The 24,614-nt window shown below is 35.5% G+C and overlaps 1 protein-coding gene across 1 annotated transcript in view; it reads left to right on the top strand.

The window, feature by feature from the left end:
* The window catches only part of USH2A (usherin), an 829,367-nt gene that overhangs the window by 58,298 nt on the left and 746,455 nt on the right, over positions 1–24,614 (top strand). The window contains exon 4 of the mRNA XM_028488076.1: positions 24,097–24,160. Within this exon, the coding sequence (XP_028343877.1) occupies positions 24,097–24,160 (64 nt within the window). The remainder of the gene's footprint in view (positions 1–24,096; positions 24,161–24,614) is intronic.

The following is a 24,614-nucleotide window of genomic DNA, read 5'->3' as shown; positions in this document are numbered from 1 at the left end:
TTCAGTATGCTAAATGTTGAATTAATGCTTCCAAAGGACTGTGTGGACTGAATATTATATTTGTTTTTAAACTGCAAAAAAATTGATTCAACTTATGATTGGAAAACAGTTCATTGGAAAAGCGTTTACTTCCAGTGTTACTTAGTTTTTATTACAGTTTTTCTCCTTAAGTCCTGAGCATCGGAGAACTACAGGAGGGAAGAATATTTTAAAATAATTTTTATCTTTTTTCCCATCAATTTATAGGTACGGTTGTACCTACTGTATCTTTTCTCTAATTAGAGATGGCAGATAGACTGGCTCATTACTTCTGCCTAATGAGGCAGGCTCCATGCCACCTCTCTAATCAGAAAAGAGATAGGTACAGAATGTTCCCACAGACATTATAAATCATTTTCTTTCTCTCACTTGCTCCTTTTTTCAATCAAAAAATTAAGTCCCTGTCCTCCATACTTTTGTCTGCATCCAAGATGGTTTCATTCAGGAGAGGTAATTGCGCAAGAGATTACCACGAGCTGAATTAAAGGTGCTCTCATGCAGCACCGGGCTGGCTGTCTCTGCTTCGGAACAGATACTACCTCAAACACAGGCATATCAAACGAAGGCCTATAGGAAATCAAGATGGCTTTTCTTACTTTCTCTGGTTAGGCTTAATTGGTTTCTTTGGTTCTGTACCCAGGAAGCAACGACTTTTCACATGAGTATTGGCTGCTAGAGAGCCTTTTCTTTGAGTCTCATTTCTAACTAGCATAACTTTCTAGAAAAATATGTTGCCAATGACACTTTCTGTTGCTGCAAGCCTTGTCTTTGCATCACCTAGGAAATTAATCAGTGGGCCAGATGAATGCTTTTTCCTGAGCCCTGTATCCGTAGTAATGGGATATGTGTACATATAATGTGTACATATTAACGTGATACTCTGATTTGCTTGGACTAATATTTAAATATACAAATAGAAACAGCTTAGACCATCCATATCAACCAACATGTATCTGTTTCTTTTTAGAATATTTTCTTCCAGTTGTGTGTTTATTTCAATGCCTCCAGTTGGGCATAAAACCTAGAGGAGTTGTGGTAACAGACATGTAATTGTAAGCAATCTCTAATGTCACTGTGATAATGAACTACAATAGCCCTCCACATTGTGGATTGAAAAATACAAAATCATGTGAATCAAAACTTGCCCGAGCTATTTCTGAATTCATTTATCAACAGAATTCTAATTTCCTTTTTAATGTGGGCATCTCTACATGATGCATTTAAAAGTGTGTAGTACTTTCTTAAGAAGGTAATTGGTCATTAAGAAATCAGTGGATGTTTGTTGTGTAGCTGTGAAAGTGAATATACAGGGAACAAAACGATAATCATTTGAAGCTAATGCCAGCTTCCCTTCCCTTCATGTTTTCTACTGTGTGTTGTATCTTAATTCACCTGCTTGTTCTTTCTGGAGTTGGAATACTACTTTTATTTCTGCTAGTGTCCCAAAGGTTAACATTTCTAACTTCAGCGAGGTATAGAAAGTCAGCTTTCCTTTTAGTTTAGCTGAGATTATGCTTAAATTTTTCTGAGAATTTTTTTGGGGGGAATTAGATAAAAAGACAAGAAATAGAAAAGTATAGAAATTGATGGATTAAGACAGGTAAATGGAATGGAAGAAGAGTATAGGAACAAGGTATATAAAGGTATAGAGCAGTTTAATTAAAGATGAAATTGGTGTTTCAGAGCATTGCGGAAGAGATATCTAGCAATGCTGTCAGGACAAGTGGCCCACTATGGTACAAAAATAAAAAGATAATTTAAATGTGTACCTTACAACCTTATTAACTAAAAACTGCAGATGAATTAAAATGTAAATGTGAAATGTGTAATCATGAGGTAGTAGAGGACAGTAAAGGCAAATGTTTCCATAATCCTGGCATATTGAAAGATTTTTATTAGCGTGATACCATGGCCAGAAACACTAAAGGAAAAATATTGAAACATCTGACGAATAAAATGAGAATTTAAAATTCAAACAATGCTTATCATTTTGTACTCAGTTTGGCAAGGAATAAAAAGAGAGAATGCTAGTGTTGGAAAGAGTTTGTGATAACCTGGCAAGCTATGAAAAGTAAAAATGTGGAAGTTATGTTATCCAAGTATTCTCCTTCCAGGGCCTATATCTCAAGAATACAATTAAACAAGGCCCTAAATATGTACACAAAAATGTTCATTGTAGAATGACTTAAAGTGGCAAATAATTGGGACCAGTTAAAAACTTCAAAAGGGAATTGCTTAAACAGATGATAGTTTATACTTAACAATGAAAAAGTGTGTACCATTAAGAGAAATAGAATGTCTGTTGGTAGAGACTTGGCAACGGGTCCATGATGTGTTATTACATGAGAAAAGCATGAGTGTGAGGTACACTATACTCTAACTGTAACATGGGTTGAAGAAATACAAATCTGCACTGGATGTTAAACTCATTGTACGTAGAAATTATTGTTGTTATAATAATTAGTGCCTGAGAAACAAGGCATGAAATTTAGAGTCGGACAGTTTTTGGTTTGAATCCTCCTCTGCTTCTTAGAAGCCAATGACTTTGGCAAAGAATTGAGCTTCTCAATCCAATTTCCTCATTTGTTTCCTCATATGTAACATGTGTTTTAGATAGAGTTTTCAAAGCAAGTATAAAACTTATGCATAATATATACTTGGTTCGTGTTTGGTACTCAATGAAACTTTGCTATTATAAATATTGTTATAATAATTTAGATATTAAGTTTATTGACTGTGAAATTTAAATATTTAAAAATGGTCATGGACTACATTTAATTTTTTGGCTCAAAATCAAAATTTTCTTAGAGCAAGGAAGAAAAAAAGGTTCAATTTAGGGCAATGATGTACTAGATGTTTAAAACTGCTGTATTTTGTGTAGGAAAGTCCCATGAAATAATTTCTTTCTCTCTTCAAAGATTAGTCCTCTCTGGTACTCTTCATTGTTTCTTGCAAATCCTGAATTCTACCTGGTGTTATTTCTTTTTAGTCTGAAGAATTTCCTTTTTCATTGCTTATAGTTCAGTCAGTGGGAAACAAATTCTCTCAGCTTTTATGAAATATGTCTTTAATTTGTCTTTGCTTTCGAAAGATATTTTCACTGGCTGTAGAATTCTACATTGCTAATTGTAATTTTTTTCAGCACTTTAAAGATTGTTGTTTCATTGTCTACTTGCCTTCATTGTTTCTGGTGAGAAATCAGCTACCATTCATATCAATATTCCTTTGTAAGGTATATGCCATTTTTCTCTTGTTGCTTAAAATTTTCTCTCTTATGTTAATAGTTTAAGATGTACCTGGATGTAGTTTTCATAGTATTTATCCTGGTTGAGGTTTGCTCAGATTCTTGGATGTATAAGTTGATGTTTTCACTACTTTTGGAAGTTCTGATGATTATCTCTTTAAACTTTTCTTGCTTTTCCTTTTTTTTTTTTCATTCCACATTCTTTCTCCTCTTACTCTGGGACTTCAATTACACTTATGTTAGAGCACAGATAGTGTCTCACAGATCTTGAGCACAATTTTTATTTGTTTGCTTGTTTTTGTTTTCCCTACTCTTTTTTTATTCTTAGTATTTCTCTTTGGATACTTTCTACTGATTTGTCTTGATAGTCACTGATTATTTTCTCTCGTGTATCTAGACTGCCATTAAGCTTATCTAGAAAATTCTTCGTTTTTTAATAACACACTTTTCATTTCCAGTATTTCCATTTGGCTCCTTTTTTTAGGATCCATCTCTCTGCTCCTGTTTCCACATCTTTTCACATGTATTGTCACCATTTCCACTAGATCTTTTAGTATTTTTACAATAGATATTTTCAAATCCCTATTTGATAATTCCAACATCCGGGCCATGTCTATTGACTATTTCCTTTTTTGTGATGGGCCACATTTTCTTGCTGTTTCATGTGTCTTAAAATGTTTTTATTGTGTACCAGACATTTCTTATAAGGGAATAGAAGAGAGAGAAGTAAATAATAGTGACCTCCAGAGAAAAGAGCACTGCAATGATACTGTTATTTAGAACTTTATTTTCCTTTTTATGATTCCATGACAGCTGGAGTGTATTCTTATCTTTTTGCTATTGATACCTAAAAACAACATTAACAATAACAAAGACAGAAAACACATTCTAAATTTTCTGGCATAAAATCCTTACCATTGTGAGCATTAAAAAATAAATGAGGAAGCTCCTTTGACTCTCCATTCTAGAGCCATCATATTTTGAAGGTCTAGATTTTTATGATTTGTTTTTGTAATTTGTTTCAGAGTGAAATGTTTTCTTTTGTGTCACACTGACTAGAGATCAGACAATTAACCTAACCCCATCATGCAAAATTTTAATTTCAAATTTGAACTTTAGATAGAAATGAGGAAAAGCCATTATCTAAGTCTTTGTGCAATGGACACAGATTTGTTTTCTGTTCTACCACATTGGCAGTTTGTTTCTTACCTATATCAGTCTATTAATGGTATTGTCAAAATGCTCAGTCTTTAAGCTTTGTTATTTTTAAAAATGAAGATTCTCTACCAAATGTTAAATAGATAGCTAGTGGGAAGCATCTGCATAGCTCAGGGAGATCAGCTTGGTGCTTTGTGACCACCAAGAGGGGTGGAATAGGGAGGGTGGGAGGGAGGTGCAGAGGGAGGGGATATGGGGACATATGTATACATATAGCTGATTCACTTTGTTATACAGCAGAAACTAACAAAACATTGTAAAGCAATTGTAGTCCAATAAAGAGGTTAAAAAATAAAACAATAAAAAAATAATTTATAAAAAAAAGAAGATTCTCTGTTTGATATACCAGATATTTTTTCCAAAAATTTAGAGTAATTATCTTTAATTCTTTTAGCCAGTAGGTGGGTACCTCTATTTAAAAACAGCTATGCTGGGGCTTCCCTGGTGGCACGGTGGTTGCGCGTCCGCCTGCCGATGCAGGGGATCTGGGTTCACGCCCCGGTCTGGGAGGATCCAACGTGCCACAGAGCGGCTGGGCCCGTGAGCCATGGCCGCTGAGCCTGCGCGTCCGGAGCCTGTGCTCCGCAACGGGAGAGGCCGCGGCAAGGGGAGACCCGCATACCACAAAAAATAAATAAATAAATAAAAATAAAAAATAAAAACAACTATGCCAATCATTATACTTCTAGTTCCAATTCTAAAATTTTTTTCATTCACAAGGACAGATCTAGTCTTAATAACTTGTTGCTATTTCCTTTTATTTGACTTGAGCATTTTTAGTAATATCTAACTTTCTAAAATAATTTAGAAATTTTTCCTTACATCAGTGATTTTTTCCAGGTAATGGAAATTTATGACCTTAAAATATCAAAATGTACTTAAACAATTTTTAAAGATTCTTGAAGATCCCCCTCTCCTATTCTGTATTTACAATTATCTTTCTCATGTCTTTTTTATACTTTTTTTATATACCTTTATTATAAGGTTGAACCATATAAAATTGCCATTCTTGCAGACTAAAAATTGTCAGATATTAACTGTTTCAACCTAATATGTTTATAAGTATACTTAAATAATATACATGCTATTTTCTTCATGTTGCTAAAATTTACATAAGTGGCTTTATAGTGTATTTTCACCTTGGATTTTTCATAAAAATAGTTTTTGAGAATTTAAAATTTTGAAGTCTGGTTCATTCATTTTAGCTGCCCTATTAATATTCCATTTTATGAATAAAAGCATATATTATGTATTTGTTCCCATGTTAAGAATTTTTTTTTATAATTTAGGAAACTTCATAGTTAACATATTGTATGTTTCTTCTTGTACACATTTGTTTTACTTCTTCCTCTCTAACCTGGAAGCCTTTTCTTTTTCTTGCTTAATTGCCCTGGCTAGTACCTCCAGAACAATATTTACTAGAAGTGGTAAACTTGGATGTTGGTGTCTTATTCCTGATCATAGGGGGAGAGTAGTGTTTTGCTTTCAAGTGTGATGTTAGCTGTTGATTTTTATAAATTCTCTTTCTCAGGTGAGGAATTTCTATTTTTTCAATGTTTATTGCTTTTATAATGAAAGAATGTTGGAATTTGACAAATGCTTTTTCTGCATCTATGGGGATGATCATTTGTTTTTGTCCTTTATTCTATCATGTTGTTCATTATGTTGAACCTGCCTTGAATCTTTAGGATAAATCCCAGTTGCTTGTGGTGTATAATCCTTTATTTATGATGTTAAATTTGGTTTACTAGTATTTTATGAAGTTTTTTTGATCTGTAACTTTCTTTACTTGTAATGTCTTTATTGGTTTTGGTATCAGGGTAAGATAACTTCATAGAATTATTTGGGAAGTGTTTCTACTTTTTCTGTTTTTTGGAAGAGTTTGTGAAGGATTGACATTGTTCCTCTTTTAAATGTTTATAAGAATTCAGTGAAGACATTGATCCTGGATTTTCTTTGTGGAAATTTTTTTTTTTTACTAAATTAATCTCTTTTTTATTATCACTCTATCCAGAATGTCTATTTCTTCTTTTATCATTCACTATCAATTTTCTTTGTTTTTATTGTTTCTTCTTCCAGTTTTATTGAAATAGACATACAGCACTGTATAAGTTTAAGGTATACACAACATAATGATTCAATTTACATACATCATGAAGTGATTATCACAATAATTTTAGTGAACATCCATCATGTCATACAGGTATAAAAGTAAAGAAATAGAAAAAAAGGTTTTTCTTATGAGAACTCTTGAGATTTACTCTCTTAACAGCTTTTGTATATGACATACAGCAGTGTTAATTATATTTATAATGTTGTACATTACATCACTAGTACTTATTTATCTTGTAACTGGAAGTTCATACTTTTTGACTGTCTGCATCCATTTCCCCCTCCCTCCACCCCATCTTCACCTCTGGTAACCACAAATCTGATCTCTTTTTCTGTAAGTTTGTTTGTTATTTTTTTAAAGTATAATAGACCTATAGCACTATGTTAATTCCTGTTACATAGCATATTAATTCAAAATTTCTGTGTAATTCAAGCTGATCACTACAATAAATTGGTTACCATATGTCACCATGCAAAGATATTACATAGTTATTAACTACATTCCCCACACTGTACATTTCATACCGGTGACTCATTTATTTTGCAACTGGAATTTTGTACCTCTTAATCTCCCTCATCTATTTCTTTCCTCCTCCTGCCGCCCCTGCCCACCCCACCCCCGGCAAACCCCTATTTGTTATCTGTATCTGTAACTCTGTTTATGTTTTATTATGTTTGTTCACTTGTTTTGTTTCTTTAGATTTCACATTTAAGTGAAATCATACATTATTAGCCTTTCTCTGTCTGACTTATTTCACTAAGCATAATACCCTCTAAGTCCATCCATGTCATTGAAAATGACAGGATTTTATTTGTGTATGTGTGTGTGTGTCTGTATGTGTGTCTGTGTGTGTCTGTGTATGTATACCACATATTATTTATCCATTCGTCTATTGATGCACACTTTGATTGCTTCCATATCTTGGCTATTGTAAATAACGCTACAATGAATATAGAGGTGCATACATATTTTCTAATTGGTGTTTATGCTTCTTTGGATAAATACTGAGGAGTGGTATTGCTAGATCATATGGTAGTTCTATTTTTAATCGTTTGAGAAATCTCCATACTGTTTTCCATAGTGGCTGCACCAATTTACATTCCCACCAACAGTGTACATGGGTTCTCCTTTTCTCCACATCCTTGCCAACACTTGTTGTTTGTTGCCTTTTTGATAATAGTTTTTATGAAAGGTGTGAGGTAATATCTCATTGTGGTTTTGATTTGCATTTCCCTGATGATTAGTGATGTTGAGCATCTTTTCATCTGCCTGTTGGCCATCTGTGTATGTGTATCTTCCTTGGAAAAATGTTTATTTAGATCCTCTGCCCATTTTTCAGGCAGGTTGTTTGTTCTTTTGTTGTTGAATTGTATGAGTGCTTTATATATTTTTGATATTAACCACTTATCAGATATATCATTTGCAAATACCTCTTCCATTCACTAGGTGGCCTTTTCGTTTTACTGATAGTTTCCTGCTCTGTGAAAAAACTTTTTAGTTTGATATAGTCCTGTTTATTTTTGCTTTTGTTTCCCCTACCCAAGGAGACATATCCAAAAACATATTATGAAGACCAATGTCAAAGAGCAAATACCTATGTTTTCTTCTAGAAGTTTTATGGTCTTAGGTCTTACATTTAAATCTTTAATCCATTTTGAATTTATTTTTGTGCATAATGTGATAGTAGTCCACTTTGATTCTTTTGCATCTAGCTGTCCAGTTTTCCCAACACCATTTGTCGAAGAGACTGTCTTTTTCCCATTGTATATTATTGCCTCGTCCTTTTTCATAGAGTAATTGTCCATGTAAATCCATATTCACTGGGCTTTCTATGCTGTTCCATTGATCTATGTGTCTGTTTTTGTGCCAGTATTATACTGTTTTGGTTACTGTAGCTTTGCAGTATAGTTTGAAATCATGGAGCGTGACACCTCTGGGTCTTTCTTAAGAATGTTTTAGCTATTCAGGGTCTTTTGTGTTTCCATATAAATTTTAGAATTATTTGTTCTATTTCTGTGAAAAATGCCACTGGTATTTTGACAGGGATTGCATTGAATCTGTAGATTGTTTGGGTAGTATGGTCATTTTAACATTGTTAGTGTATAGAAATGCAACAGATTTCTGTATATTAATTTTGTAACCTGCATCTTTACTGAATTCATTGATGAGCTCTGGTAGTTCTTTGGTGATGATGTCTATTTCTTCTTGAGTCAGTTTCAGTAGTTTGTATCTTTCTAGAAATTGGTCTGATTGATCTGGATTATCTAATTTTAGCATAAATTGTTCATGGGATTCTCTTATAATCTTTTTATGTCTGTAAGGTCAGTTGTAATGTCCCCTCTTTCATTCCTGATATTACTAATTTGAGTCTTCTCTCCTTTTTTCTTTGTCCATCTAGCTGAAGGTTTGTCAAATATGTTGACCTTTTTAAAAAACCAATTTTTGATTTTGCTGGTTTTCCCTTTATTTCATTTGTGTCTAATCTTTATAACTTGCTTTCTTTGGATTGCTTTGGATCGTGTTTCCTTGGCCCAGTTTCTATGGCCACTTCCCCCCAACTGTGTATCAGCCATACTTTCTTGTTTCTTTGCATGTGTCATAATTTTTTTGTTGAAAACTGGACATTTTAAATAATATAGTGTAGCAAATATAGAAATCAGAGTCTTTTTCTCCTCAGCATTTTTTTTGCTGCTGTTCGCTTGCTTAGTGACTTTCCTAAACAAGTTGCATAAAATATGTATTTTTGTCATATGTGGTCATTGAAATTTCTGTCCAGTTAGTTTAGTGCTGAGCTAATAATGGAACAGAGAATTTCATAAATTCCTAGAGCCAATAACTTTTTTTAGCCTTTTTTGAGGACTCTGTTAGTGTGTTGCAGCATACCTTTAACATTCAGTCAGACAGATGAGCACTCTTCTTTAGTCACCATTTGCTGCTTGTGCAGAACCACAAGGTCAAAAGGAGGTGAGAGTTTAGGTTCTTCTCAGATGTCTCTTGGGAGTGCACATGTCCCTGTGTGTACACACACCCCTTTGCCTGATCAAGGCCTTCTAGATTTCTGGGAATATGTTGGAGCTTTGCAAAGCCCCTTATGGACATGTCATTTCTCAGCTTTCCTTTTACCTTTTTTTGTTTGTTGTTTTCCCCAGCTGTTATTGCTGCCTTAGGCAACTGTAATGTTAAGCAGTTGCCACTGATTATTTTCAACAAACATCCTAAAGAAATGACTATTTCCACTGGGCAAACTCTGAGTCAGTTCAAGCCATACTTGTGGGGATTTTAGAGTACTGCTAGACAGATTAAATAATGACAGTTTTCTGAGGTTGGGGCTTTGAAAGAGCTCCAATCCCATTCTCATTCCTCCAGTGGATGCTAGGCTGCTGTTTTTCACTGTGATTGTAGAATATCCAATTTCAAGATTAACTGCTGCATGATAGAGAGGAGGATGGGAATAGAGAAAGTTAAATGCCACAAAACATGATATTCTTACTATTATTCACCCATAGGGGGGAAGAAAAACACTCCCTGGTTTGTTGCAAATCTTTGGTCAATTTCCATCGTTTTAGAAAGCTGAATTTGGCATTCTTTGCTACTGTTATCATTGCTTTTGTGGCAGAATTTTCAGTTGTTCTTACTCTGCCATTCCTGATGACGTCCTGTAATTTATTTCATCATTATCTTGCACTTTTATCAACAGACACTGCCATGCTTTATTAGATTTATAACTAGTATGTCATGTTTGGGGGCTAATATAAATGTTACTTTAAAAAGTTTCATTTCCAGTGTTTCATCACTAGTGTATAGAAACTGAATTGATTTTTATACATTCAAGTTGTAGCTCATAAAATTGCTGAATTTCTTTATTACTTCTAGTAGCTTTTGTGTAAATTCACTGGGATTTCCAAGAGACAATTATATTACCCATGAATAGAGGCAATTTTATTTCTTCCTTTCCAATTGTTGTGATGTTTTAAAAAATTAGCCTTACTGTTTTTATCTTGATTTATATATTATCTGTTTTATCTTGATTTATATATTAGATTATTTACTCAGAGTTTTCCTATTTAACTAATTTTGCTGTGCCACCAATCATAATGTGGCTGTACTGCTTCTTACCAGTGATTACATATTTTCTAAATAGACAACTATGAGGGCTTTCTGGTACGAGTCATATCTATTTACTTGATCAATTTATATAATTTAGACCTGTCTTTGCCATATGAATATTTTTCAGAGAAGAATCTCTTTATGAAATGTTTATTCCACTGAATATCTGTTGCCAACAAGTTGGCAACTAGCAAAGGAATGAGTAAAATTCACTCTTAAGACTATGTCCTTGAATATTTTATGATAAATTGAAATATTTTATGATATTCTCCCCCAAAGTCAGATCATAATTCTCCTGTTTGGAGAAGATGATTCACATTAACTCTAGGTCTTTAGAGAACTTTTTTAACTTTAAAAATTCTCTTCAAATATGAATTCTGTGGTAGAAGATGTGACTGTTTTATGTTCAGATTCCAAAATTTAAAACTAAAATGGTTTTTAAAGGTTATAAAGCCTAGCCCCTTTATTTTATAAGTGATAAAATAGATTTCATAATCCCTCTGCAGCAAAGTTTCCCTTTAACTATTACTAAAATATAGGAAGAGAATTCAAATTTATCAGTATTGAGATGTACACCTCCACTTCTATACCCTCGTCTGACTACCGTTGTCTTTCTCTTGGATGACTGTAATAGCCTTACTGGTCTCACTGCTTCTACCCTTATCATCCTATATTCTACTTTTTTAATATATATATAATTTTTTCAGGGCTACTGATTTTTTTTTTTTTTTTGGCTGCGTTGGGTTTTCATTGCTGCATGAGGGCTTTTCTCTAGTTGCTGTGAGAGGGGGCTACTCTTCGTTGCAGTGCACGGGCTTCTCATTGCAGTGGCTTCTCTTGTTACAGAGCACAGGCTCTAGGTACATGGGCTTCAGCAGTTGTGGCACACAGGCTCAGTAGCTGTGGCTCACGGGCTCTAGAGCGCAGGCTCAGTAGTTGTGGCACACAGGCTTATTTGCTCTGTGGCATGTGGGATCTTCCTGGAGCAGGGCTCAAACCCGTGTTCCCTGTATTGGCAGGCGGATTCTTAACCACTGTGCCACCAGGAAAGCCCCCTATATTCTACTTTTAACACTTTGGAATAAACCTGAGTTCATGTCACTCTCTACTCTGAACTCTCCAGTGACTCCCTCTTTTATATACAATAAAAAACTGAAGTCCTTACAATAGGCTACAGGGCTTTTCACAATTTGAACCCACCCCCACCGCCCTACCCCCAGCAGCCAGTTACTTGTCTGACCTAATCTTCCAATAGCCTCACTTCTCTTATTCTGCTCCAGGATGCTGGCTTCTTGCAGTTCTTCTCATATGCCAAGCATACTGCCTTAGGTCTGTGCACTCAATGACTCCTTTCTGGAATATTTTGCCCCGATTTATATATATGATTGTTCCCTTTCCACTGTCAATACCGTGTTCTCAATGAGACCTCTCTTTAACATACTATCCAAATTAAAGTCCAGCCATGCTCTCCAGGCTGCTCTTATTTTTCCTATTTTTCATAGCATTTATCTAGTTTTAATATACTACATAAATTACTCATTATATTAATCTAGTTGCCTGAATGCAAGCTCCATAAAAGCAAGTTTTTTTTGTTTGTTTGTTAGTTTGTTTGAGGTTTTTGTGTGCCTGTTTTGTTAACTGATGTATTCCTGAAACCCATGAAAGTTCCTGGCATGTAAATGGTTCCCAGTAAACATTTTTTGAGTCAATGAATGCATAAAAGAATGAATCCACCCTGATAATTTAAAGCCATGATTCTGTTTTGATTTGCATTTCTCTAATAATTAGTGATGTTGAGCATCTTTTCATGTCTTGGTTGGCCATGTGTATATCTTCTTTAGAGAAATGTCTATTTAGATCTTCTGATATTGAGCTGCATGAGCTGTTTGTATATTTTGGAGATTAATTCTTTGTCAGTTGCATCATTTGTAAATATTTTGTCCCATTCTGAGGGTTCTCTTTTCATCTGTTTATGGTTACCTTTCCTGTACAAAAGCTTTTAAGTTTAATTAGGTCCCATTTGTTTATTTTTGTTTTTATTCTGATTACTCTAGGAGGTAGGTCAAAAAAGATCTTAAGGTGATTTATGTCAGAGAGTGTTGTGCCTATGTTTTCCTCTAAGAGTTTATAGTGTCTGGCCTTACATTTAGGTCTTTAATCCATTTTGGGTTTATTTTTGTGTATGGTGTTAAGGAGGGTTCTAATTTCATTCTTTTACATGTAGCTGTCCAGTTTTCCCAGCACCACTTACTGAAGAGGCTGTCTTTTCTCCATTGTATATTCTTGCCTCCTTTGTCATAGATTGGCAAATCAAAACTACCATGTGGTACAGCCTTATACCAGACAGAATGGCCATCATCAAAAAATCTTCAAACAATAAATGCTGGAGAGGGTGTGGAGAAAAGGGAACATTCATGCACTGTTGGTGGGAATGGAAATTGACACAGCCACTTTGGAGAACAGTATGGAGGTTCCTTAGAAAACTAAAAATAGAATTACCAAATGACCCAGCAATCCCATTACTGGGCATATACCCAGAGAACACCACAAGTCAAAAAGACACATGCACCCCAGTGTTCATTGCAGCATTGTTTACAGTAGTTAGGACATGGAGGCAACCTAAATGTCCATAAACAGAAGAATGAATAAAGAAGATGTGGTATGCTATGAGACTAGATATCAATTACAGGAAAAAATCTGTAAAAAATACAAATACATGGAGGCTAGACAATACATTACTTCATAGCCAAGAGGTCAATGAAGAAATCAGAGGAAGTCAGAAAATGCCTAGAAACAAATGACAATGAAAACACGATGACCCAAAATCTATGGAATGCAGCAAAAGCAGTTCTAAGAGGGAAGTTTATAGCAATACAAGCCGACCTCAGGAAACAAAAAACATCACAAATAAACAACCTAACCTTACACCTAAAGCAATTAGTGAAAGAAGAACATAAAACCTCAAAGTTTGCAGGAGGATAGAAATCATAAAGATCAGATCAGAAATAAATGAAGGGCTTCCCTGGTGGCACAGTGATTGAGAATCCGCCTGCCAATGCAGGGGACTGCGGGTTCGTGCCCCGGTCCGGGAGGATCCCACATGCCGCAAAAAAAAAAAAAAAGAAAGAAATGAAAAAGAAATGAAGGAAACAATAGCAAAGATCAATAAAATTAAAGGTGGTTCTTTGAGAAGATAAAATTCATAAACCATTAGCCAGACTCATCAAGAAAAAAGACTCAAATCAAGAGAATTAGAAATGAAAAAGGAGAAGTAACAACTGACACTGCAGAAATACAAAGGATCATGAGAGATTACTACAAACAACTATATGCCAATAAAATGGACAACCTGGAAGAAATGGACAAATTCTTAGAGAACCACAACCTTCTGAGACTGAACCAGGAAGAAATAGAAAATATAAACAGACCAATCACAAGCACTGAAATTGAGACTGTGATTAAAAATCGTCCAACAAACAAAAGCCCAGGACCAGGTGGCTTAACAGGTGAATTCTATCAAACATTTAGAGACGAGCTAAGACCTATTCTTCTCAAACTCTTCCAAAATATAGCACAGGGAGGAACACTTCCAAACTCATTCTACAAGACCACCATCACCCTGATACCAAAACCAGACAAAGATGTCACAAGGAAAGAAAACTACAGGCCAGTATCACTGATGAACATAGATGCAAAAATCCTCAACAAAATACTAGCAAACAGAATCCAACAACGTAAACGATCATACACCAAGATCAAGTGGTGTTTATCCCAGGATTGCAAGGATTCTTCAATATACGCAAATCAATCAATGTGATACACCATATTAACAAATTGAAGGAGAAAAACCATATGATCATCTCAATAGATGCAGAAAAAGCTTTTGACAAAATTCAACACCCATTTATGATAAAAACCCTCCAGAAAGTAGGCATAGAGGGAACTTACCTCAACATAATAAAGGCCATCTATGACAAACCCACAGCCAACATTGTTCTCAATGGTGAAAAACTGAAAGCATTTCCACTAAGATCAGGAAGAAAACAAGGTTGCCCACTCTCACCTCTATTATTCAACATAGTTTTGGAGTTTTTAGCCACAGCAGTCAGAGAAGAAAAAGAAAAGGAATCCAAATTGGAAAAGAAAAAGTAAAGCTGTCACTGTTTGCAGATGACGTGATACTATACATAGAGAATCCTAAAGATGCTACCAGAAAACTACTAGAGCTAATCAATGAATTTGGTAAAGTAGCAGGATACTAAATTAATGCACAGGAATCTCTTGCATTCCTATACACTAATGATGAAAAATCAGAAAGAGAAATTAAGGAAACACTCCCATTTACCATGCAACAAAAAGACTCAAATACCTAGGAATAAACCCACCTAAGGAGACAAAAGACTTCTATGCAGAAAACTATAAGACACTCATGAAAGAAATTAAAGATGATACAAACAGATGGAGAGATATACCATGTTCTTGGATTGGAAGAATCAATACTGTGAAAATGACTATACTACCCAAAGCAATCTGCCCATATGGTCACCTTATCTTTGATAAAGGAGGCAAGAATATACAGTGGCGGAAAGACAGCCTCTTCAATAAGTGGTGCTGGGAAAACTGGACAGCTACATATAAAAGAATGAAATTAGAACACTCCCTAACACCATACACAAAAATAAACTCAAAATGGATTAAAGACCTAAATGTAAGGCCAGACACTATCAAACTCTTAGAGGAATACATAGGCAGAACACTCTATGACATACATCAGAGCAAGATCCTTTTTTGACCCACCTCCTAGAGAAAAGGAGATAAAAACAAAAATTATTAAATGAAACCTAATGAAACTTAAAAGCTTTTGCACAGCAAAGGAAACCATAAACAAGACGATAAGACAACCCTCAGAATGGGAGAAAATATGTGCAAATGAAGCAACTGGCAAGGGATTAATCTGTAAAATTTACAAGCAGCTCAATATCAAAAAAACAACCCAATCCAAAAATGGGCAGGAGAACTAAATAAACATTTCTCCAAACAAGATACAGATAGCCAACAAACACATGAAAGAATGCTCAACATTGCTAATCATTAGAGAAATGCAAATCAAAACTACAATGAGGTATCACCTCACACCGGTCAGAATGGCCATCATCAAAAAATCTACAAACAGTAAATACTGGAGAGGGTGTGGAGAAAAGGGAACCCTCTTGCACTGTTGGTGGGAATGTAAATTGATACAGCCACTATGGAGAACAGTATGGAGGTTCCTTAAAAAACTAAAAATAGAATTACTATGCGACCCAGCAATCCCACTACTGGGCATATACCCTGAGAACACCATAATTCAAAAACAGTCATGTACCACAATGTTCATTGCGGCACTATCTACAGTAGCCAGGACATGGAAGCAACCTAAGTGTCCATCGACCAATGAATGGATAAAGAAGATGTGGCACATATATACAATGGAATATAAGTCAGCCATAAAAAGAAACGAAATTGAGTTATTTGTAGTGAGGTGGATGGACCTAGAGTCTGTCATACAGAGTGAAGTAAGTCAGAAAGAGAAAAACAAATACCGTATGCTAACACATATATATGGAATCTAAAAAAAAAAAACCAAAAAAACAAAAAATGGTTCTGAAGAATCTAGGGGCAGGACAGGAATAAAGATGCAGAGGTAGAGAATGGACTTGAGGACATGGGGAGGGGGAAGGGTAGGCTGGGATGAAGTGAGAGAGTGGCATGGACTTATATATACTACCAAATGTAAAACAGATAGCTTGGGAAGCAGCCTCATAGCACATGGAGATCAGCTCAGTGCTTTGTGACCACCTAGAGGGGTGGGATAGGGAAGGTGGGAGGGAGATGCAAGAGGTAGGAGATATGGGGATTATGTATATATATGTATAGCTGATTCACTTTGTTATAAAGCAGAAGCTAACATACCATTATGAAACAATTATACTCCAATAAAGATGTTAAAAAAAAAAGATGTGGTACATGTATACAATGGAATATTACTCAGTCATAAAAAGGAATGAAATTGGGTCATTTGTAGAGACATGGATGGACCTAGAGACTTTCATACAGAGTGAAGTAAGTCAGAAAGAGAAAAATAAATATTGTATATTAACACATATATGTGGAATCTAGAAAAGTTGTATAGATGATCATATTTGCAAAGCAGAAATAAGAGGCACAGACGTAGAGAACAAATGTATGGATACCAAGGGGGTAAGGGGGGTGGGAGGAATTGGGAGATTGGGATTGACATATATACACTATTGATACTAAGTATAAATTAGATAACTAATGAGAATCTACTGTATAGCGCGGGGAACTCTACTCAGTGCTCTGTGGTTACCTAAATGGGAAGGAAATCCAAAAAAGGGGATATATGTATACATATGGATGATTCATTTTGCTGAACAACAGAAAGTAACACAACATTGTAAAGCAAGTATATGCCAATAAAATTAATTTAAAAAAACAACAGTGTGATTCAGGCTTTGACAAAATCACAGTGTTCAACAATTCTGCCTTCAGTTATATTAGGGCTTTCAAAACCAGAAGTCATTATCCCTTATTCGTTGTGATCTGTATTTTCTGGGTACTTTGAATTGAATTAAAATATTCCCTAGAGGTTGTATATATAACGTTTTAGACTTTTTTTTAATACTGTGAAGACAAATTAGATAACGTGGAATACAGGTTGCCACTCTTTTTTTCTCTTTGATAACTCATTATGTTAACAACCATAGGAAATGATGACTAAATTGGTTTCCTGGGCCTCCATAACGAAATACCACAAATTGGGTGGCTTATAACAATAGAAATTTATTGTCTCACAGTTCTAGAGGCTATAAGTCCAAAATCAAGGTGTTAACGGGGCCATGTTCTCTCTGAAACCTCGAGGGGTTATTCCATGTTCTTTAACTATGTCAGTCTAAACCCTGCCTTTGTTGTCACATGGGCCTTCTCCCTGTGTGAATGTGTTTTTACATAGTATTTTCCTCTTCTGATAAGGACATTAGTCAGATTAGGGCCCACCCTAATGACATCACCTTGATGATATCTGCAAAAACCCTGTTTCCAAAGAAGGTCATGTTCATAGGTACTGGGGGATAAGACTTCAGCATGTAATTTGGGAAGGGCACCATTCAACCCATAACCATATTTTTTTTATTTGGGGGGTGTTTCTTGATGGCATAGCATGCTTCGAGTATGATGGGAAACTTCCTGTTGCTTCATTAGTCAATGCTGCCAGAAGCAGCACCAGTGTTTATCTTTATTGTGTCCCCAGGCAGCACTAAAGTGAATACTATGATTGTTTCAAATAGCCTGCTGCCTCACTTCTACTGCACTCTTACTTAATCCCGAGGCCCACTACCTTGATTCCTCTTTTTTTCTGGTCTATTACCTCTCACCCTGTTTCACTTTCCTGTTCTCTTAAGTACTGTGGTGCATTATTTCTTCTATATTACTGGAATCTTACCTTCCTGTTCTCCTTGTTTGATATACTGTACCTGAAAACCCTCAACCCTGGCTACCTCTAATCATTTGATATTTCTCTTGAGTTGTCAGCATGTTTGAGGAAATCACTTAGCTCTCAGACTCGTGCCGTTGCAAAGTTACAGTCTCTGATTTCAGATGGCCCTCAAAATACTTCTTGAGGATCCGTGTATTTTTTCCTGGTCAACCTTCTCACTCATTTTGTATAGTGTTCATTATACATTTTTATTACAGGTATAAATACCGCTATTCCTCCTCGCTTCCCTCCTTCATTTTCCCTTCATTAGTAAATAATTTTTGAACAGTTTACCCTTTGCCAGGAAACTTAGCTATGAGCTAGGGATAGAACAGCAGATAAGACCAATTATTACTTTGTGTGTCTTTCTAGGGAAGACTTCTACATTTCATAAGCATGGTAGAGAAGTAAATAGGCATTTGTAGAACAGAATCAGAAGTGCAGAGTGCTACAGGAACATATAGGATCCTGCTGGGCCACAGAAAGTTTCCCACGGGAAATATTTCAAAGCTGAGAAATTAAGGGCTGGGATAGAGCGGAAACATTGGAAGTAGAGGCAAAATCATGTACAAAACCTTAGGGCTGAGAGACCTTGGTCCTTGTGGAGTACTACAGGTAGTCTATAGACCTGCACCATATGGCGTATGAAGGATGCTGGGGGAGAAGGCCTGGGTGTGAGTGGGGTAGGTGAAGGTGAAGAAATAAATAGGGGACAGATCCAACTTCCTTCATTCCAGGCAGACATTACCTCTTCCTCAGAGAGAAAATTCATACCATGAGGAGTGATTTACCTGTTTGTCTTCCCTACTCTTCAAACAAAACCACAATGACTTAAGTGTATTCACACCTGTTCTTCCTGTCTTTCCTCTATGTCCAAGAAAGGTGTAGCCTTCATTATATCATTTCCTACCTTGCTTAGCTTCAGCTCTTTGATCCAGAGCAATTTACCAAATTTCCTGGATGGCCAATTTGTCAAATGAACTGTGTATAATGTTTTCTTTATTCTTTTCACTAATTATAAATTTTAAAGCAATTTGTGTTGGAAATCTAAAGATTTCAATGACATTTTAATAGAATGGGGTTTTTTGGTTTATTGTTGTTATTTCTTCATAACACTGCTTTAAGTAATAATTACTTTGCACTTGCCTCAATTGCCTATTTCTAGACAAAGGGTAGAGGAACTTTCCTAACAGGAAAGTCAGAGCATGCGGCTGCATCGAGCATTGTTTTCTTTGGGCTTTGGGTTGTGGGGTGTGTGGAAAACTGAGGCAGAGAAGTGGAGAGGGGGCCTACAGATATACTTTTTCTTAGAATGTATCAATTGGAAACCTTTAGATTCATGAAGAAATATTCATATATGAAATATTGTAATTTTCTTAACTACAGCCTTTAATATAATTACAAGAAGAAAGATAAAATACACACTGACACAGACTCACACATAGACACTCTTTTTATGCCCCTGAGTCCCATCTTTCTTTGCTCATTCATCTCCTGCTGCTTCTAGATCAGCGTCTCAGACTATTTGGTGTGCTAATTCTACTCTACATCTTTTATTCATCTGCCATAACCTCACTGCCCCAGGTTCCTCTGAAGCACCACCAAAAAACTGCAGCAAAGATAGATCAAACATTCCTTAAAACTCTATTATTAAGATAAAATTTAAAAAATAGAATTGTTAAAAAAAACATTTAAGGAAACAGTCATTTGGTGATTGGCCATTGCGCCAAGTTTAGTTTAAAAAACACAGTTACTGAATTAGCATTATACTTTAGATCATATCATTTTTGTGTCCCCATGATTTAAACTCTCGCTAGAATTTTACCATTTTCATTGTTTTTCTCATTATTAAAAACAAAAAATACCTTAGCTTTCTTACATTTTTCTGTTCCTACTCTCCCTGGGCTTATCTGTTAGTACATCCTAAATAAATATTTGGTGAATTAATAAAATAATGTGTGGTTTAAAGTTGATATATACCCACATCTTGAAAAGTCACCTAATTCAAAGCAGGTTGGGCTCTGAACCTGACTTGTCTTAGAAAAATTCTCATGAGGTGGTCTTAGAAAAATTCTCATGAGGTGATGGAATTTTGAGACTGAGCTAGGATGCCACTGATACATGTGAATAACTCAGAACTCATGAACAGGAGGTTTTCAATTTATCCTCACTTACTGGAGATTTTCTAGATGAGGCATTAATCTTAGTTTGGAGAAGACCCAAGCTGATGCCCTGGAGCTTGGGGATAGAACAGGTGGGATGGAAAAGTGGGGAGTCTTGTTCTTGGTAATGTGAATGCTCTGAAAATCAGGATGCGAAACAGATGACAATCACATTTAGGGCTGATGAGATGATAGATTTACAGGTTTATAAACTACAGAGAAATTTGATTTGGGGAAAATATTCTGGATAGAGATGATAAATTGGGTCAGTAAATAGGCTGGCCAAAATATTAACTCTGACTTAAGTCCTATAATGTATATAGAGATAACTATGATTATTATTGTTATTCACTTGTAATTAGCAAAATATATATTGGTCTGTAAGAATTTGAAAGGACTGTGATATAAACATAAAAGTTTTCTAACCTATAGACCAATTACTAGTAAGGAAATTGAAACAGTAAATAAAAAGTCAACAAACAAGCTCAGGACCAGATGACTTCACTGGTGAATTCTACAAAGTATTCAAAGAAGATTTAATACCTAGTCTTCTCAAACTCTTCTTTGATGAACATGGAGGCAAAAATCTTGAACAAAATATTAGCAAACTGAATCCAACAAGACATTAAAAGGATCATACACCATGATCAAGTGGGATTTATTCCAAGGATGTAAGGATGGTTCAATATCCACAAGTCAATTGAGGTGATAAATCACATCAGCAAAATGAAGGATAAAAGTCATATGATCATTTCAATAGATGTAGAAAAAGCATTTGACAAAATTCAACATTAATTTATGACAAAAACTCTCAGCAAAGTGGGTATACAGGGAGTATATCTCAGCATAATAAAGGCCATGTATGTCAAACCCACAGCTAACAATGGTGAAAAACATGAAGGCTTTTCCTGTAAGATCAGGAATAAGACAAGGATGCCCTGTCACCACTTCTATTCAACATTGTATTGGAATTCCTATCCACAGCAATTAGCAAGAAATAAGAAACAAAAGGAATCCAAATCAGAAAGAAAGAAGGAAAACTGTTCCTATTTGCAAATGACATGATATAGAAAACCCTAAAGACTCCCCCCAAAACCTGTTAGAACTAATAAGCAAGGTAAATTGCAAGATATAAAATCAATATACAAAAATCTGTTGCATTTCTATGCACAAATAATGAACAATGAGAAAGAGAAATTAAGAAAACAATCGCATTTACAGTTGCATTGAAAAAAGAAATAGGGACTTCCTTGGTGGTGCAGTGGATAAGAATCCACCTGCCAGTGCAGGGGACATGGGTTCGATCCCTGGTCCAGGAAGATCCCACATGGTGTGGAGCAACTGGGCCCGTGTGCCACAACTACTGAGCCCATGTACCACAACTACTGAAGCCCACACACCTGGAGCCCGTGCTGTGCAACAAGAGAAGCCACTGCATTGAAAAGCCTATGCACCACAATGAAGAGTAGCCCCCGCTCGCCACAATTATGAGAAAGCCCATGCACAGCAATGAACAACCAATGCAGCCATAAATAAATAAATAAATAAATAAATAATTTTTTTTAAAAAGGAATAAATTTAACCAAGGAGGTGAAAGACCTGTACACTGAAAACTATAGGACACTACTGAATGAAATTGAAGACACAAATAAATGGAAAGATATTTCTTATTCATAGATTGGAAGAACTGATAATCCTAAAATGTCTATATTATCCAAAACAATCTATAAGTTCAATGCAATTCCTTTCAAAACTCCAAGGGCATATTTCATAGAACTAGGCCAAATAATTTAAAAGTTGTAGGAAACCACAGAGATCCTAAATTGCCAAAATAATCTTGAGAAAGAAGAACAAAGCTGGAAGTACCATTCTCCCTGATTTCAAGCTCTACTACAAAGCTGTATTAATCAAAACTGTATGGTGGGCTTCCCTGGTGGCGCAGTGGTTGAGAGTCCGCCTGCCGATGCAGAGGACATGGGTTCATGCCCTGGTCCAGGAAGATCCCACATGCCATGGAGCGGCTAGGCCCGTGAGCCATGGCCACTGAGCCTGCATGTCCGGAGCCTGTGCTCCACAACGGGAGAGGCCACAACAGTGAGAGGCCCGCGTACCACAAAAAAAACAAAAAAAAAAACAAAAAAAACCCCCAAAACTGTATGGTGTTGGCACAAAAACAAATACACAGATCAATGGGACAGAACTGAGAGCACAAGAATAAACCCACATGTATGTGGAGAATTAATCTCCAACAAAGGAGAAAGAACATACAAGAGAAAGGATAGTCTCTTTCCAGTTGGGAGAATTGGACATGTAAAATGATGAAACTAGATGACTATCTTATGCCATACACAAAATTAACTCAAAATGGATGGAAGACACCATAATATTCCTATAAAAAACATAGGCAGTAACCTCCCTGACATCCGATTTAGCAAGGTTTTTGTGGATCTGACTCCAAAGTCAAGGGAAACAAAAGCAAAAATAAACAAATGGGGCTACATCAAATTAAAAAGCTTATGCACAGTGAAGGAAACCATCATCAAAATGAAAAGGCAGCCTACTGAATGGGAGGAGATATTTGCAAATGATATATCTGATAAGGGGTTAATATCCAAAATATATAAAGAACTCACACAACAACAATAGAATGAACAACCTAATTAAAAAGTAGGTAGTGGATATGAATAGGCATTTTCCCAAAGACATACAGATGGCCAATAGGCACATGAAATGATGTTCAACATCACTAATTATTAGGGAAATGCAAAACAAAACTGTAATGAGATATCACCTCATACATGTTAGAATGGCTATTATCAAAAGGATAAAAAATAACAACTATGGAGAGGAGGTGGAGAAAAGGGAACCTTTTTCTGGGTTGGTGAGATTGTAAATTGGTGCAACCACTATGGAAATCAGTATGGAGATTCCTCAAAAAATTAAGACTAGAACTACCATATGACCCAGCTCTTCCACTTCTAAGTATTATTTGAAGATAATGAAAACACTAATTTGAAAAGATGTGTGTGCCCCTATGTTCTCTGTAACATTATTTACAATAACAAAGATATGGAAATGACCTGTGTACCTGTTTCCATCAATTGATGAATGGATAAAGAAGATGTGGGATGTGTGTGTGACATTCTTTTTATTAGTCTGTATATTCAAGAGATGCCTCTCTCTCTCTCTATATATATATATATGTATACATGTATATATATAATGGAATACTGCTCAGCCATAAAAAAGAATGAAATCCATCTTTGTGGCATCAAGGATGAGCCTTGAGGGTATTATGCTAAGTGAAATAAGTCAGAAGGAGAAAGACAAATACTGTATAATTTCACTCATATGTGGAATGTAAAAAAAACAAAACAAATGCACAGATAAAAACAAACCCATCAATACAGAGAACAGTTTAGTGGTTACCAGAGGGGAAGGTGGTTAGGAGTGGGTGAAACTGATGAAGTGTGTCAACTCATATGGTGATGGATGGTAACTAGACTTGTGGTTGTGACCACTTTGTACTGTATACAGATGGTGAATTATAATGCTTTACACCTGAAACTAATATAATAAAAAAGTTTTGTAGCTTTAAAAGAATTTCACTTGAACATTTGTCAGCCATTGCTTGGTAAACTGAGACTTCTCATATTATATACATATTTGTATTTTGCAGGTGTAGAGCAATTTGTTGGAAGAATGCAAGATTTTCGATTATACCAAGTGGCGCTTACAAACAGGTAAGCAGATCGTAAAACTTTATTGCTGAAGTATAAGGATAAATGATGAATTCATTTAGGTAAGAGTATCATGAAGATTACAGCATTTTCCATCTTTACAGTATTTGAGAAACATCATCTAAATAATGTGTACAGTGTTTGCTGTGGCTTAGTCTATGGTTGTTATTCACTAGTGCTACCCTATTGGGTAACTCCTCATAATATAAAATTGATCAAATTCTGTACAAAGGATTTCTTCTAAGAAAACTAGACTTTTGAACAAGTTGTATTATAGCATTTGGGATACATTTGTTTAAATGTTCTTTATGAAGTTGTTTCTGATACTTAAGAAACTGCTATACTTTACTCTGTATGATAATCTCTAGGTCCATCCACATCTCTACAAATGACCTTTTTATGGCTGAGTAATATTCCATTGTATATATGTACCACATCTTTATCCATTCATCTGCTG

Source organism: Physeter macrocephalus, chromosome 4 (assembly GCF_002837175.3).
Source record: "Physeter macrocephalus isolate SW-GA chromosome 4, ASM283717v5, whole genome shotgun sequence".
Taxonomy (NCBI): domain Eukaryota; kingdom Metazoa; phylum Chordata; class Mammalia; order Artiodactyla; family Physeteridae; genus Physeter; species Physeter macrocephalus.
Note: the sequence above shows the minus strand (reverse complement) of the source record. Positions and strands in the feature narration are given on the sequence as shown.